The sequence below is a fragment of the Sus scrofa genome, chromosome 11, assembly GCF_000003025.6.
Source record: "Sus scrofa isolate TJ Tabasco breed Duroc chromosome 11, Sscrofa11.1, whole genome shotgun sequence".
In the NCBI taxonomy this organism is placed as follows: Eukaryota; Metazoa; Chordata; class Mammalia; order Artiodactyla; family Suidae; genus Sus; species Sus scrofa.
The window spans coordinates 7,027,998-7,044,831 of NC_010453.5; the positions used below are offsets into that span (position 1 = coordinate 7,027,998).

Here is a 16,834-nt window from a genome sequence, read left to right on the forward strand (position 1 = left end):
TCAAAATGTCGAGGTTATTAAAAAGAGATTTAGGAAATCAAAAAATAACTTATTTGGTTATATTGGGAAATTAACAAAATGGGTGACAATTACCCTCCCTAGCATACTCGGATAAATTAAAACAGGAATATCAAATATAAGTTAGTAGTTGTGGTTTCAGTTAACCAGACAGATTAACTTCAATACCTAAAAGAAGTTTAGTTTTTAGGCAAAAAAGCTAGCCTCACAAGAGAAATTATTACCTGTACAGTTTATAATATTAATACCAGCTGTAACGTCACCGAAATGATCTCAGAAATCTTTGTTCAGATTTCCTTATTAATTGACTAAGGTAAATATCAGTAAAATTTTGACATTTAGCATGAAGGCTGATATGCATTTTTTCCTTTTTTAAGCAAAGTATTTCAGATTTTTTTTACTAGTGTCTAAATTACCCGTATCAATCACTGTTTGTTAATGATCTTTCTTTTTTTGTCTTTGTGTCTTTACTGGGGCCGCACCAGTGGCATTTGGAGGCTCCCAGGCTAGGGGTCCAATCGGAGCTGCAGCTGCCAGCCTACACCACAGCCACAGCAACGCGGGATCCGAACCGCATCTGTGACCTCCACCATAGTTCACGGCATTGCCAGATCCTTAACCCACTGAGCAAGGCCGGGCATCGAACCCATGTCCTCACGGATGCTAGTCGGGTTCGCTAACCGCTGAGCCAGGGCAGGAAGTCCCTATTTCTTTTTTTTAAAGCTGGTTGTAACACACAAAACTGATTTTAAAAAACCAACAACACTGAGAACTATAAAATCTCTGGGGACCCTTCAATATTCATTTTCAAACCAGTAATCAGTGTTCAATGCAGTGGCTATCTGTCAGTTTCGCGGCCTCACACCCTCTCACGGCCTTCGGTGAGTGTAGGACTTCAGTCTAATGAACACCTGAGTGCTTATGATAATCATAACTGAACCAGTTCTACACCTTTTGAATTCTAATGAAGTTTCTATGAGTTTGGTTTTTTTAAGTTATAGTCCCTTTTGTTTCCAGAGTGACTCAGAAAGTATCTTTTATCTTCAAACAACTGTAGAGTTCTTTTTCATTTAATAAAGGGCTTATTTTCCAGTGACATTCTGCATACTTACATGTCAATGAAATAACCATTAAGGTTTAGAAAATTATGTGGAACTTTTAAAGTAAAAGACAATTTACAATATCCAGAAAAAATTATTTTACAATCAGCAAATGCTGCCTGATTATTCTGTTCTTTGCTTAAGAATCATATTTTAAAAATCAACCTTTATTTAATTTTTCTGCAACTCTTTTTATACAAGCATATTTTAAATCTAGTTCTTAATCTAGGAATACTGTGTAACATGAAAAATACTAAAATAAAGGGGAAAAAGAACTGTGACCTAACAAATTCCATTCCAAGCGCCATTCCTTACCCCATGACCTTTAGCTCTACCTCAGTCTCTTCGTTTGTAAAAATGGGAATTAAGGACGGCCTACTTCAAGGGCTTATTTCATAAATTACTGTGATCACTCCAAGTGGTCCCTAGTAGGGAAGCACCCAGCGCCCATGACCAAGACTTTTCTCTTACGTGACGTGAAGTTAAAGACTCAAAGTCCCTCGCCTGGGTCTGAAAATTTACTAGAACAGTGAGAGGTGGCTTTCAGCTGCTGCTTTAATGCAAACCAAGGTTTGCTGCACAAAAACGAAGAATTGAGAAAGAAACAAAGATGACATACAAAATATAGACTTTAAGTATCTGTTTATGTGGCTTTTGATAATGGGGAAAACCAGCTCAATTTTATCAGCAGGAAAACTTATTTATTAGTACCCTCTGGTAATCCCAAAGGGCTCTGAGATGGAATCATTTACTATTTTATGACATAATAGCGCCAACAAATCACAAACATAAAAAAATCCAATTCAATTTCAGTATTCTAGTGAGGTAAAGAGAGAGAATATGTCTTTGACTCTATTTCATGAATAGAAATACTTAGAAAACATAAGTTTTATTCCATTATGGTCTAAAAAACCACCCGGTATAGGGAGTTGGTCTGATAGAGTCCTTATCTACTGACTGAAATCATAGACAGTAAAAAGATTCAAATATAGTAATTTTTAAAGATAACCACTTGCTGTTAGTTATATTTTCATGATAAATATCATAGCATAAATGTGATGACATACCTTGACCCCATAGCTAAGAAAATGAAACTTCTCTGTAGCAATTCAATAGCATCCTCATTCATTTATGACATCACAAAGGAAATGGGAAATGCTGTCATTAAAAATTTACCTTTGTCCTTTCATCAAAATTAAGGCTAAGAAAAATGTCAGGTTATCCTGGCTCCCTCCTCTGTAAAATTACTTTCAGCGCATTTTTCTTTTTTTTTTTGTTGTTGTTGTTCTTGTTGTTGTTGTTATTGTTGCTATTTCTTGGGCCGCTCCCACGGCATATGGAGGTTCCCAGGCTAGGGGTTGAATCGGAGCTGTAGCCACCGGCCTACGCCAGAGCCACAGCAACGCGGGATCCGAGCTGCGTCTGCAACCTACACCACAGCTCACGGCAACGCCAGATCGTTAACCCACTGAGCAAGGGCAGGGACCGAACCCGCAACCTCATGGTTCCTAGTCGGATTCGTTAACCACTGCGCCACGACGGGAACTCCTCAGCGCATTTTTCTAAGGTCCATTTTAAGGGCAGTACAGAATTTCTTTTTTCTTTTTTTTTTGTCTTTTTTTGCTATCTCTTTGGGCCGCTCCCGCAGCATATGGAGGTTCCCAGGCTAGGGGTCGAATCGGAGCTGTAGCCACCGGCCTACGCCAGAGCCACAGCAACGCGGGATCCGAGCCGAGCCGCTTCTGCAACCTACACCACAGCTCATGGCAACGCCGGATCGTTAACCCACTGAGCAAGGGCAGGGACCGAACCCGCAACCTCATGGATCCTAGTCAGATTCGTTAACCACTGCGCCACGACGGGAACACCAGAATTTCTATCTAGTACTAGGTTTATTCACCAGCCATTTCCCAGATAGAATACATGTATATACTGAAACCTAATCAAAGAAAGCTTCCTCTTTAAGGGAAAAAAAAATCTTGTTCTACTCTAAAATTTACAGATAAATCAAACGTTTAAAAATTTTTATCAGGAGTTCCCGTCGTGGCGCAGTGGTTAACGAATCCGACTAGGAACCATGAGGTTGCGGGCTCGGATCCCGAGTTGCTGTGGCTCTGGCGTAGGCCGGTGGCTACAGCTCCAATTCAACCCCTAGCCTGGGAATCTCCATATGCCGCGGGAGCGGCCCAAGAAATAGCAACAACAACAACAACAAAAGACAAAAGACAAAAAAAAATAAAAATAAAAATAAAAATAAAAATTTTTATCAGCAGTAAACTGTATCCATCATCTTATTCTGTGAAAATGGTATAGGCATCTACTTACTTACAAATCTTTCCCCTGCAATTATGTTTTTATTTAGTGTTCACTGTAATTTAAAATACTTGTTAAAATAGTTTTTAAGTTTTAAAACTTCATTTTGAGTATTTCTACAAAAGCTCCATTTTAATCAGCATTTTTGTGTGTGTGTGGGTGTGCATATTTGTTAACACGCCTTTAAGGTCACTAGCACTGAAGAACAGCCTTCAAAAAAGGCGAAGTCTGCTTAGGTTTTTAACTCAAACTTTTTTTTTAAACCTCTTGCATGTCAAAACCATGATCCTCTATAAGCCAGCAAAAATTATAACATATGCACCCAAAGTCATGGGCTTCAAGTGGGTGAGTTAACAAGAGCTAGTCCTGCCTTGTCAAGTGGGTGAGTTAGAAAGAGCTGGTCTTGCCTTGTCATCTCGCCCTCTTGCTCTGCAGTCCTTGTCCCTACTTGCAGAGGGCTTTTCACTCTTTGATATAGGATGTGCTCGGCCTACAGGTCCCCGGGCTCCTCCTCCTGGTGTTTCTTTCCTTAGAGGTCTTACTTCTCGATTGAGACGCCTTATTTGAGGTGGTGCTCTGACAAAAAAAAAAAAAAAAAAAAAAAATCAAAATTAATCAAAGGCAAAAGTATTTCGACACTACCTTAGTCAATAAAATTATTATATCAATAAGCTCACAAGGTTAATTTTTCCTGCTTTTGCCAATTTATGGCTACAACTATTAGATCAGTTTTTAAAAGCTCCTTTCTATAAAATGTACTGGTTGATACAAATACTAAATACATATAAATGACACATATAGCAGCAATTATTTTGTCAAAAATAACAATTAATCACCAATAGAGGGCAATACAGATTATTTCCATCTAATACTCTTAATAGTATAACAGGATATCAGTTACTTTATTCAATATTGTCTTAAGCCAAATAAGTAACTTTTTAAAAAAAGCATTAAAAGCTGAAAGGAAAAGAATTCAAAAATGTCTATCTGCATAGCTTACTAGTTTATCCTTTACAACCAAAATGATTTTCTTTGCTTCTATACTGGAAAAACCAACATTTCAATCATCAAATTACGAACAGCAGGGTTTAATGAAACCTTCTTTATGTGTAAAATTTCTGTGTAAAAAATACTACTTATGCGGAGTTCCCATTGTGGGCTCAGCAGATTAAGAACTCGACTAGAATCCATGAGGATGTGGGTTCAATCCCTGACCTCACACAGTGGGTTAGGGATCCAGCGTTGCCACAAGCTGCAGCACCGGTCACAGATGTGGCTTGGACCCCGTGTTGCTGTGGCTGTGGTGTAGGCCAGCAGCTGCAGCTCTGATTTGACCCCTAGCCTGGGGACTTCCATACACTGCAGCCCTTAAAAAGAAAAAAAAAAAAATTACTTATGCATTGAAGGTGTCAAAAATCACATGATCATTCAAATTATACATGCCCCCAAATGTGAATTAAGAATTTTTATAACTATATGTAGCAAAGGGTATTAATTATGGTGGTAATCAATTCACCATATATACTAATATTGAATCATTATGTTTTACACCTGGAACTAATGTAATATATGTTAACTACACATCAGTTAAAAAAGAATGTTGATACATATATAACTATGCTCATAAGTAGCATGTTTTGTCTCATGGAGTGTGAAACCTATCATCTTAAAACAGTGACACTCTGGGTTTCCCAGCACAGTATTCAGTCACCTGTCTCTGGGTGCTGGGGAGACACTGTCACTCTGCATCTAAGCTCTTCAATCTCTGCCTCCGTTCTCCTACCTTTACTGTCTTTACAGCTCTGCCTGTATTTGCAGCCTTTCAGGTCCAGTATGTGTATTCCTTTTCCACCATATGCCAAATCTATTGCTATCCCTTTTCCAGCTTCATGCTTTTAATTCATCTAACTCATCATGGAGTGTCTGGTCCTGGGATCAGAAAAAGTTTCACGTGCATATAATTCAATGAACCCGGCAAAAAACAGGAAAATGGATGAAAAGCCGAGATGGCTGCAAATTCGAGGTAAGAAATGGTTAACATACTGCAGCATTTGAAGACTACAGGAATCAGACCCCTACATGAAGCTGCTAAGGATGAGAGAGGCTGGTGAAAAGTGTGTCTATCTAGCAGGTTACATGCACTGACAGCTGAATCTCTGGAGTCCAGTCCAGTTAAACAATGTCTACTGAACACCCACCCCCACTGGGAGGTACACAGCCTCTACTGTGCTAGGCCCTAGGAAGAGACAAAGAGGAGTAAGCAGTCTTGAGGAAAAAATCAAGGAAAATACCTTAAAAATAGTATACGGTAAAATGGTTATAAGGCCTTTTCAAATTTAAAGGTATTACTATGTTTTTGGTTCTAATACAGTATTAGTCTCTTCAGCATCTGCCAATAAGATAAAAATATGAGACTGGCAGAAGGGAACATTCCTGTCTCACACATATTCGTGTGTATATAAATGTCTTTCCTGAATCGGATTCATGGCCAAAGACAATAAAATGCGACCAACAATCCCTTCGACACAGGACACCCATCCAGTTTGTCCTTCTGCTAGCAGCTGCGCCTGCTACTTAAATAGTCTGTCATTGTTTGTGGCCCTGCTTGTCCGAGGCACAGCCAGCCCGAAGCGTTGGCTCCCGAGCAGCAGGCCCGTCCTCTCCAGCTGCACGCCAGGCGCTTGGCAGCTGCTGGGCCTGCCGCGCGGGGCTGGCTGCTGAGGGCTGAATTGCAGTGCATCCTGAAATGCTTCTCCTGCCTCCTCAGCTCGGGCTTTCCCCACCTCAGCCCGCTGTGCAGAAGTCGCTGAGGAGTCCTCCTGCTGTTGTCCATTTTGCAATCGCATCCACATCAGAAAAGCTGTTGCAGTAATTACTTCCAGGCTCGTACACAGGCTGCCCTCCGAGGGTCTGCTGCTGCCGCCCTTGCCCCGCCGCTCCATGTTCTGCTGGGCTCCTAAGTGGTCTGAATGAAACTGCTCAAGAGGCCAGAGGTGCCGTTTGCGGCACGTCCCTTGTCCCACAGAAAGTGTGCCTGCGTGTGTAAGTCTTCAGTTCCATCTCACTGCAGCTGGATGTTACATTTGAAACAGACTCCGTCAGCTTCCCAAAGGACATCCTTGATTCTGTTATACTTCTTCCTCCGTTAGCGCATCACTGCACAATGTCATGCTTCAATTTAAAGACTCAGTGACAGCTCACAGGTTGTAAAAAATAAGTCCTAAGGCTTCTTTGACTCATCTCTTTTAAAAAAGAGACTTTATTAGTAGGGCTGCACAGCATCGTCAACCTCTGCCTCAATGGTCAAAGCAGGCTCACCCTCACCAGCTTACAGCATTTCAGATAGAGAGAGTAACTGGCCATCTGCAGATAAAAGAGTAGCGTATCTACACTGTGCTCAGGGCTCCTATTGGAGGATATTTCCCTGCAGGAATGGGAAGAAATATGCCTTACCCTGTCATATGCAAATTCGATTTGCATAGGATTTCCTCCAAAAGCCCATACTTGATAAGTTATATAAAATACCAATATTCTATGCAAATGTTTTCATCAGCACTGCTTACAACAGCAAATATCTGTGAACAACCCAAATGTCCAGTATTAGAAAAGACGCATAAATTATGATACAGTCACCTAATGGCATGCTATATCCACGCGAACATGAACAAAGCCACAAGCAACAACAGCAGATGAATCTCAGGACCATAATGCTGAGTGAAAAAGTAAGTTCAAAGAACACATATAGTACGATTCCAAGCAAAAGAGGATGCGTTTGGAGATACAAGTGTATGTACTAAGAGTATAAAGAAAGGCAAGGGAATGATAGCCCCAAATCCAGGACAGAGTCCAACTCTGAAAGAGGAGGAAGGGAACAGGAGGCAGAGGAGCTCACAGGGGCCTTGAGATAACAGTAATACTCTTTATGTTAAACTCCGTGGGGGGAACATAGATGCTACTGTACTCTGGCTCCTTACTCGTTACATTAATTTTAATTATTCATATCATCTACTTGATAGTTACTAAACCTTAAATATGATGAACACAACACTAATTAAAATACCTGAGCTATGAGGAGTTCCCTTTGTGGCTCAGTGGTTAACAAACCTGACTAATATCCATGAGGATTCGGGTTCGATCCCTGGCCTTGCTCAGTGGGTTAAGGATCTGGCATTGCCATGAGCTGTGGGGTAGGTCACAGACACAGCTTGGATCTGGCGTTGCTGTGGCTGTGGCGTAGGCCGGCAGCTGTACCTCTGATTCAACCCCTAGGCTGGGAATTTCCATATGTCAAGGGTGTGCCCCCTCCCCAAAAAAAAGCAAAAAAAAAAAAAATCTGAGCGTCAAAAAAATGAAATTATAGGATTGCTACAAAGCTTCAGGCATGTTCTAAAAACACAGATATGACTGATGTAGACCCAGAGTACACATCCTGCTGAAACACATTCTAGGCAGTAATCTCTTTCAAATGACAGCTTCATAGGATGTGAGGTAAGGGGTCAAGATTTTCCTCCCCACAAGGACAGTCAATTAACCTAGAAGCGGTCACTGACTAGACCCACCTTTCCCTACTGAATTGCAGGGGTGCTTCATCCTAAGTCAAGTGACCCTACGGAATTTAACCAATGGTAAGTTCCAGTGCTAAAAGGAACTTTAGAAATTTTAGTTATGTGCTATCAGAAAATTACAAACAAATATTTTAGTACGATATATTCTGGAGTCAACTCAAAATATTAGTATTTCAATAAATAAAAGTTTCAATACCTGAACTTTTAATGAATGCAAGACACCATGCTACATAACATAAAAGGCTTTTTATCTGTTAGGTTAATCTCCCCTCATTATCCAACATGCAAATCAGTCACACCCAGAAACACAGGAAATACTGCAAGCCATGCTGATAGGATTATTCTCAAGGGTGCTTTTTGCGCAGAAAATACTCTTCAAAGGTTTACTTTGACTTTTTAAATATTCAATGTATTGAAGCTAAAAATTCAGCTAGTCCTTAAAGCAAAAATTCAGCTAGTCCTTTTTCTATGCACAAGAGTAGTAGATTTTATAAGTCACCTTTAAGAGGCTTTTAAATAATGCTTGATGCCATTTATAAACCTGGCTGATTAAATACCACTAAACTGTTTAACCTACATTTATAAATGTCATTTATTTCTTTCCTAGTTCTTCAACTGTCTTATCCAACAATGCATAATTTATACAAAAATATTTTCATAAACTTGGTAAACTAAAACAAGGTAAGCCTAAATTTCTCCTAAATGTTCCCCAAAAGTACTTAACATAAATTTTAATGTAAAAATCAGATCTAAATTATTCCATAATGTTTTAAATTGGAATTGCATGTTTATCACCCTCACTAGCCATATTTTCTTAAATTACAAGTACATAAAAATAATAAATAAATGTGCACATATTCCTTAACAAAAAATACTATTATCACAGTTTTGATTCTCTTAGACATTTCTATTCTTATTTCTAAATGTCACTGGAGTTGAAAGACGCTTACCCACTAAAGAAGACAATTAACATTCAGCCAGAAATTTCAGCTGGGTATGAGCTCTGGAGCTGCAGACATACATCTCACACTGTATTATACAATCCCACTTAGGATCCCAAGGGCTGCCTCTTAGCATTTTGATGTTGGCTATTTCAGCCAAGACAGTGACTGCATTCTCGTCAGAGACTCTGATGGGATACACTAAGCCTTATTTAGAGTTGCTAAGCCAGTCATTCTCTCACTTCTAAGGTGTGGAAAGGGATAACATCACTAGGCATTGAGTCTAATGGTAGAATGCCACCACTCCTAGGCAGGTCAGTTATTTAATTGTACCTTGCTTTTCTTTGGGTCTAGAGATAGGCTCTGGGGAGCCTTTTCTGTTTAATTCTAAAGAACTCTGAACTTGAAAAACTTAAAATATTTATCCTCTTCCTAACTTTAAAGACCTTAAAACTAGATGGACAATGGCATTCTTTCAGATTACAGGGACTATACAACTTTTACAGATTATATTAAATATTTTCAGTTGAACTTTCTCTCACAGTTGTCTAGCTTATAGTCAAGTTCTGAGATTATTCTACTAATTTTCAAAACATGGGGCATACAAAAAAAAATGACATAGTCCCTGCATTCAAGAAGCTTATAATTTAGCTCAAGATATATACGTATTTTATGTTATATTGGACATCCCTTTTTATCCACATATAAATCCTACAATTAAAGCCTTGTCAAAGAAGAGTTCCCCACTAAACTATGAGCAAGAGTCCTCAAAAAAAACAAACTGAGAGTTCCCACTGTGGCTCAGCAGGTTAAGAACCTGACTAACATCCATGAGGACGCAGATTCGATCTCTGTCCTCGCTCAGTGGGCTAAGGATCCAGTGTTGCCGCAAGCTGTGGCATATGTCTCAGACGTAGCTCAGATCCCACATTGCTGTGGCCATGGTGCAGGCCAGCAGTTGCAGCTCCAAATTTCACCTCTAGCCTGGGAACTTCCATATGCCACAGGTGAGGTTCTAAAAAAAGGCAAAAAAAACAAAAACCAAAAAAAAAGAAATCCCAACAGAATGGAGTATAAGAGACTTAAGACCTTATAATAAATATATACAGTTTATCTCTAATTAATTAAAATATCCTGCAGTTGTCTTTTCTGTAACATTTTTAAAAACAGCTAGAAATTCTGGATAAAATATAACAAATATCTGTTATATATATATAGGTGATCTTACCAAATAAGCGAAATACCTAACAGCCAAAAAATAAATTAAAAATACTCCTGACAGCATGGCAGTCCTAAGAGCTTCCAAGTCTCAGACTCCTAAGGGCCTGAGATTTAATGAATACACAGTGAGGCCTGAGACAAAGTCTGAGGCCCACATACGTCCAAGAAGATGAAGAGAGACGATGACCACATGGAGCCAGGGCAGAATTTAAACAGACACGTGGAAGAAACAACCACGTCTGTCCATCCGGGCCTATGCTGTGGATCTGTAGAGGGAGGCACAAATCTCCCCCGGAAAGAGGAACCAAGGGCCTGCGCCAGGTGATTTGGGGTTTAGTTTTCTAGTATCTTAAGCAATAAAATTTACAGTATCTTAAGCAATGAAATTTACCTAAAAGTGGTCCAGGCAGGTGACATCCCTAAAGCACCCGGCTGAAGCCAACACAGTCCCTCTGAGGAGCAACATTCCTCTAAACAAGCCATACATTAGGTGACTCAAACCAAGAAGGAACATTCTCAACTTTACCACCAACAAGAGCCATCAGAAACAACAAAAAAATATAAGGCTCCAAATAACTTCTAATAATAGAACTATTTTATAGACTGTAAAATCAATGTTTAAAAGCATAAAAAAGAATGTGAAACAAAATAAACACAAGTCGTGTGAAATAAAAATAAATCCATGCTTGGAAAATGTACAGTTAAACTATTTAATACCCATTCAAAAAATAAAATCAAAAAAACACTGCGAGAGAAAAGAGAAGTGATCTACAAACAGCAAGGAGACTGCTGATGCAAGCCAGAAGGCAAAAGCCTACCGCCGCTAAGGTCAGCCTCACAGGAGAGATGGGGGCTGGAGAGGGGGAGCTAAATGGACACAGCAAGAGCAGGGGGGTGAGGACGAGGCAAGAAGAGGAGCTAAGAGAAGGAGAAGAGAAGAGAAGAGGCCGCAATCAGGGGAAGAAAGCGGAGGGAAAACAAAACAGTGCAGTTAACCCAGGCCGAGAGAAGAAGAGCGTTCCTAGGAAGGGACTTGGTAAAACACCCGCCGGTTGTTACAAAAGCTAAATGCAGAAACTCCTGCGAGCTTGCGTTCCGTTTCAAATTAGGATTCAGTCCCAATACTGCAGCGAATGGAGATCCAGGATTTTCTCCTTATTGAGGAAAAAGAGGCAGTAAGAGGAGGTGGGGGGGAGACATCACAGCAGGAAGCAAAGGAACAAAGTGGTAAAATGCAGCAAGGCAAAGAGTTCTTTCAACAAAAATTTAAAATGAATGTGTTATGATTTCATTCTGACTTACCACTATCTTGTTCCCATTCCTTAGTTTATCTCTAATGAATTAAAATTTCTATCTTTCAGTTGTCTTTTCTGTAACATAAAAAAATGATAGAACACCGAGTTTTTAGGCATGCGTTGTAATAAACACCTAGAATTCCAAAATAAAGACTTCAAATGAGTGACTACTGATTTCTACAAAATAAGACAAAGGCTCCCTAGCAAATTTACATAAAAGAAATAGCCACACAGATTGGTGTCCCACTCTGGGGACATTTCAGATGAGAATTTAGACCCTGGAAAACACCTACACCTGTGTCCTCACTCTCGGGTGATCCTGCTTGTTTTTCTTCCCTCACCGAAATAACCAGAGGACAACTTGCACAAGTGCTCACCTCCACCTGTGCCCACTTCTCGGCATCCACACCCTCTATAATAACTGCCGCCCCTGCCCTCCCCCCAGCTGCTGGGAATCGGTTGTCCCCCAGCTCCAGTCCATGGTGTCTTGTCTGCCCAGGGACATGGCTCCAGCACTGGTCCTCTTTCTCTTACGCCTCATCACTTTTCCCCATTCTGCAGTAGCATTCTTATGAGCACAGAAACGTTTCTAAACAACAACAAATTCTGCTTCCATGTCTTTCCCAACTACCACTCAATTTCCATGCTGCTCTTTTCAAGAGGACTCTCAGAAAGAACTGCAGGCACTCCCTGTTTCTAGTTCCTCTCCTCCCAGTCCCTGTACCCGCTCCATCACTCTCCACCATTCCCCCGAAACCCTGCACCACGGTCACCAATCCAGTTCTCAATCCTTATCTTACTTGACCTATATGCAGCATTTGATAAAGTTGCTTAGAATCCCTAAACTTCAATTTCTTCTAAAAAAAAAAATAGGGATGATAATAATAGTACCTACTTCAGAGAATGGTTGGGAAAACGAAGAGTTTATTAGCACAGTGTCTGGTTCACAGTTACAAACTCAACAAATGTCAGTTATTGTGGTTAATCAGCACTGCTACCTACATTCTACCCACAGTCTATTAAATATAGAATCCATCCCATATTCTAGAAACAGAATTCTGGAAGAAAATATGACGAGGGAATGGTTAGAAATGAGTATAATCTCAACTTGCCAATTATATTAAGGCAATAACCTATTCTGCCATCTAAGAATGACCTTAAATTTCTTTCCTAAAATTCCTTACTTATTGATGATTCCTAAATAGCTACTACTAATCCCAATCTCTCTTAAACTCTGCTTCTCACTTCCAATTCCCATTCAACAGCTTGATCGAGATATTTAATTATCTGCTCCCATTTTTCTCATTCTCTACGAGTCATTAATCACCAAATCCAATCTATCCTATCTCAGTAACGGCTCTCACACCCATTTTACAAGACTCTAAGTTTAAGAAGGCAGGGGCTGTGTCTGTTTCTGCATTCTGCTGTATCCCTAGCATAGTACTGGCACCTGGCATAGTACTGTCATACCAGAGGTGACAGCATCCTAGCGTAAGCTTGCCAGGATGTCTAGATTACTTTTTCCTATTGGTTTCTTCTGGTCAAGGTCTGTGCAGGTGTTGTTTTTTGTTTTTGTTTTTGTTTTATCACCTTTATACTTTCCACAGAGCCAATGATAAAGTCAAGTGTATGATGAATGTCATAAAATATATGTTGGATAAATCAGCAACAGTCTTTTTCCTCCCGAGACTTCAAAACAATTTTACAAAACAATCTCATTATCATATGTATTTTATAAAGGTGAAAAATGAGGCACAAGGAAGTGAAATTAACTTGAAGGACCACTCAGCTAGGGGTGGAACTGGTAGAAAAACTTGCTCTTCTACCTCCCAATCCCAGGAAAATCTTCCAGAGCCTAGGTGATACACCAGTGAGGAGGACACAGCAGTTTACCCCCTACTAGTACTTGACCTTGGCCTTAACTGATCCTTTTCCAGGGCAAACTCGGATTTAAAATGTGAGCGGTTACTGAATCTATTAGGATACCCAAAGAAAACATAAAGCAAAAGTTTTAATACCATGTTAACAAGAATTTCCCCTTTGCTGAGAGTCTACAGAATAGCATAAATTTGATAAAAATCAACCGTCCTCTTTGAATACAGAAACACATTATGCCATTTCTCTGGGTTCCAGATGAAATAACTAGAGGGCCTATTAGAGCTCTCTTTTACCTACATGGAACAAGCCAAATGATTATTTCCAGGCTTGTGTATCCTATTGCTACCACCATCTCTCCCAAAAGATGTAACTTTAAAAGACCTAACCCATTTATTTTTTGAGTTGAATTAAAGAATACTTTATTGAATATATGCTATGTTAAATGCTGCAATACAGAAAATCTTAGTTTCATGGCTTCAGGTCTCACTGGGAGAGATCATTTTAAAATGGCCTCGTCAAAGAGAATGTGCTAAATCAACTTACATGGAAAATAATATAAAATGATGTAATTAATACAAAACATCTTCTAGCTTAGGACACTCAGAATGATCGGGAGGCTTCATCTCTTTGGAATTTAATTCTAATATTGCCAGTACCTCCCATCATAATCCTACTTTTACAGCTCCATTTTCTCATGTTTAAGGCAATAAACATAATTCACTTGTTTTATCCAAGCAGCTGCTGGTGATTTAAAACAGGACCATGATTAAACTCAGAGGACACAGGACATATAGGTGTAACTTCACGGGAAACCACCACGGGAACCCCCCGGAGGTGACAGAGATTGCCTAGTGTGCAGCGGCAGGGACAGAGAAGTTTGTGCTCCAAGTCATCAAGCGAAAAGTTCAGCCCGATTAGTGGCTAACAACAAACACACCAGATGCATCCCGGAAACATTTTGTATAAAACAAGGTAAATTATATTGGCCTACACTGCAATTTCAGTGTGGCATTCCTGCAGAGAAATGTTTTAAATTACATTATTTATTTCATTAAGCATTTTCAGCTTCTTTATTCTCCAACCACTTCCAGTGAGAATTTAGTCAAGTGGTTAATAGCACTACTTCTCATGCATTAAGACATCCAGATGTCCATCAAAACAGAGCACCCACAGATACCACTGAGTACGTGCAGGAAGTAACACAGCGGAGGGGATATAAACAAGACTCCTGAAGTTGAGAAGATCTGCGTTCAAATCCTGGCTCTGCCACTTTCTTGTTCAGATAACTCTGGTAAAATAACAAACTTTATAAGCTTCAATTTCCTCAGCCGTAAACGGGGTTCACAACAATAAATTAGCAACGGTACTATGGGTACACAATAACAGTACCACTTGTTGGAATCACTGGAGGTTTATAAGATAATGTTTGTAAAACATAAAATGACCGATAATTAGTTATCCTTTTCCTGAAAACCATCATCCACTGCATGAGACCTGGACACTTAGAAAACCATATCCTCTTGACCAGAGTTTCAGAAAACTAAGATCTGTATAGAATGTGCAGGAAGAAAATAAAACACCTGGAGGACTCTTATGAATGAGGCTGTATCACTTTCTAAATTCTGTTATTCTCTTACTAATTACCCACAAGAACACTGCAGTACTTTATTTCGAGTTGACAATTCACTTGAATTACTTATTCCATGCCAGACTATGTCAATTTCCACCAGAAGAAAATGAAATGATAATTATGTGACGTGGTGTTAGCTAATGCTACTGTGAGAATCATACCATAACATATAAATATATCAAATCAACACACACCTTAAACTTACACAATACTGTATGTCAACTGGAGGCAAATAAAAAGTTAGTGTCAGCTTTTAGCTTTAAACCAATAGTTTATTTCTGAATTAATGACTTTCAGAAAAAAACAAAGTATTTTAAATATGTATATAATTTTATACATACATAAAATTTCAAGTGTGATAGATCAAAATACCATTATGTCTTCTTTTCAGTATTCACTTTGGAATTTCCACAGTAACAATTCTATGACTCTTGAGACAGGGCTTTCTGTAGGGTAACAGTTACCTTAATCCAAATCCCTGAATGTGGTTCCGTCTGAGGAAAGCACTATATTATTGAAGATCTCAGAAAAGAATCAGCAGTTAGTGTTTTTGTTCGTTTTCGTTTTTGTTTTTTGCTTTTGAGGGCTACACCTATGGTATATGGAGGTTCCCAGGCTAGGGGTCAAATCAGAGCTGCAGCTGCCAGCCTACGTCACAGCAATGCTGGAAGCCCAACCCACCGAGAGAGGCCAGGGATCGCGAACCTGCATCCTCAAGGATACGAGTCAGGTTTGCAACCCAATGAGCCACAAAGGGAACTCTCATTTAATGTTTTTACAATGAGAATCATAAAATTATCTCTTACTCAGTGGAAAAACTTTTGAACTAATAAATTAACTACTTTTCATAATTCTTTAAATGCTTTTAGGAAATTTTAAGATCAAGAAGTTAAACACATGATCACAACTACTCACCAAAGAGCAATTTATTTCCTATGATGCCACAGTCTGACCACAATACCACTTCACACAAAAAAAGAGGACTGAAAGCCAGAAAGACCTAAACTCTGCTCCTTGTCTAGCCTAACTCACAGGTCAAGTCTCCCAGGCCTCAGTTTCCTTACTTATGGAATTAATGGAGTTCTTCACTCAACGTTGGCTGAATGTCTGCTATGCGCCAAACCCTGTGTGAGCAGCGGAAGTTTGCTTTTGTTATTTGTTTTGAGTAAATAAAACCAGAGGCCTTCCTCCCAAAAAACTCCTAATCTTGTTAAGAGACAAAGAAACACAGCATTACTAATATGAACAAACTGTTATGCTGGGCAAAGTGGAAAAAAACCACAGAGAGTAAAAACAAGTTTAGATGAGCTGTGAAGAATAAATATGAGTTGCTTAGATGGGGATTATGGTTATTCCTTAAATAAAGAACAGACTGGGCAAAGACAGGAAGATAGGAAAAAACAAGAAGAGAGAGCTTTAATGTGGATAACGCACAAGCTGAGCATCAAGAAAATAAACTTAAGAGCCTTAGATGCCACACTCAAAAATTTGCCCCTCAACCTTAAGGAAAAGTAAGTTTCCTCCTGCACTAAGATTCTGGGAACTGGCTGCAGGCCCAACCAGATGAATCCAATTTGCCCACCATGTCATCTACAGTTGTTAGTCTTTTAAAGCAAGAGAGTTTTGATGCTGACATTATGAAATCTAAAAGCCCTCACTTAACTAATAAATGGTAGGACTAGCGGCAGATTTCTATTGTTATGATTCCAGTAGTAAAACATTCTAAAAGTAAGACATATGACAAGCGATATACTTCTGCTCTTTATCAAATAAAACTCTGTAAACATACACGTGTGAAAACTATCAAGAGGTATTAAATTCACATGCCCCCCCCAAAACAGATTTTCATACTTAGTTCAGATAAAGCTTCACC

General features: G+C 39.4%; 1 protein-coding gene across 15 annotated transcripts in view; it reads right to left on the reverse strand.

Moving 5' to 3' along the window:
- KATNAL1 (katanin catalytic subunit A1 like 1) overlaps positions 1-16,834 on the reverse strand; it is a 66,984-nt gene that overhangs the window by 29,995 nt on the left and 20,155 nt on the right. For 14 of the 15 annotated variants that reach the window (XM_021065541.1, XM_021065544.1, XM_021065542.1 and 11 more), the window contains one exon: positions 3,839-4,007. In XM_021065541.1, coding sequence (XP_020921200.1) covers positions 3,839-4,007 — 169 coding nt within the window. Of the gene's footprint in view, positions 1-3,838; positions 4,008-6,214; positions 6,863-16,834 lie in introns of those variants that run through there. The other variant, XM_021065543.1, reaches the window with a different exon arrangement.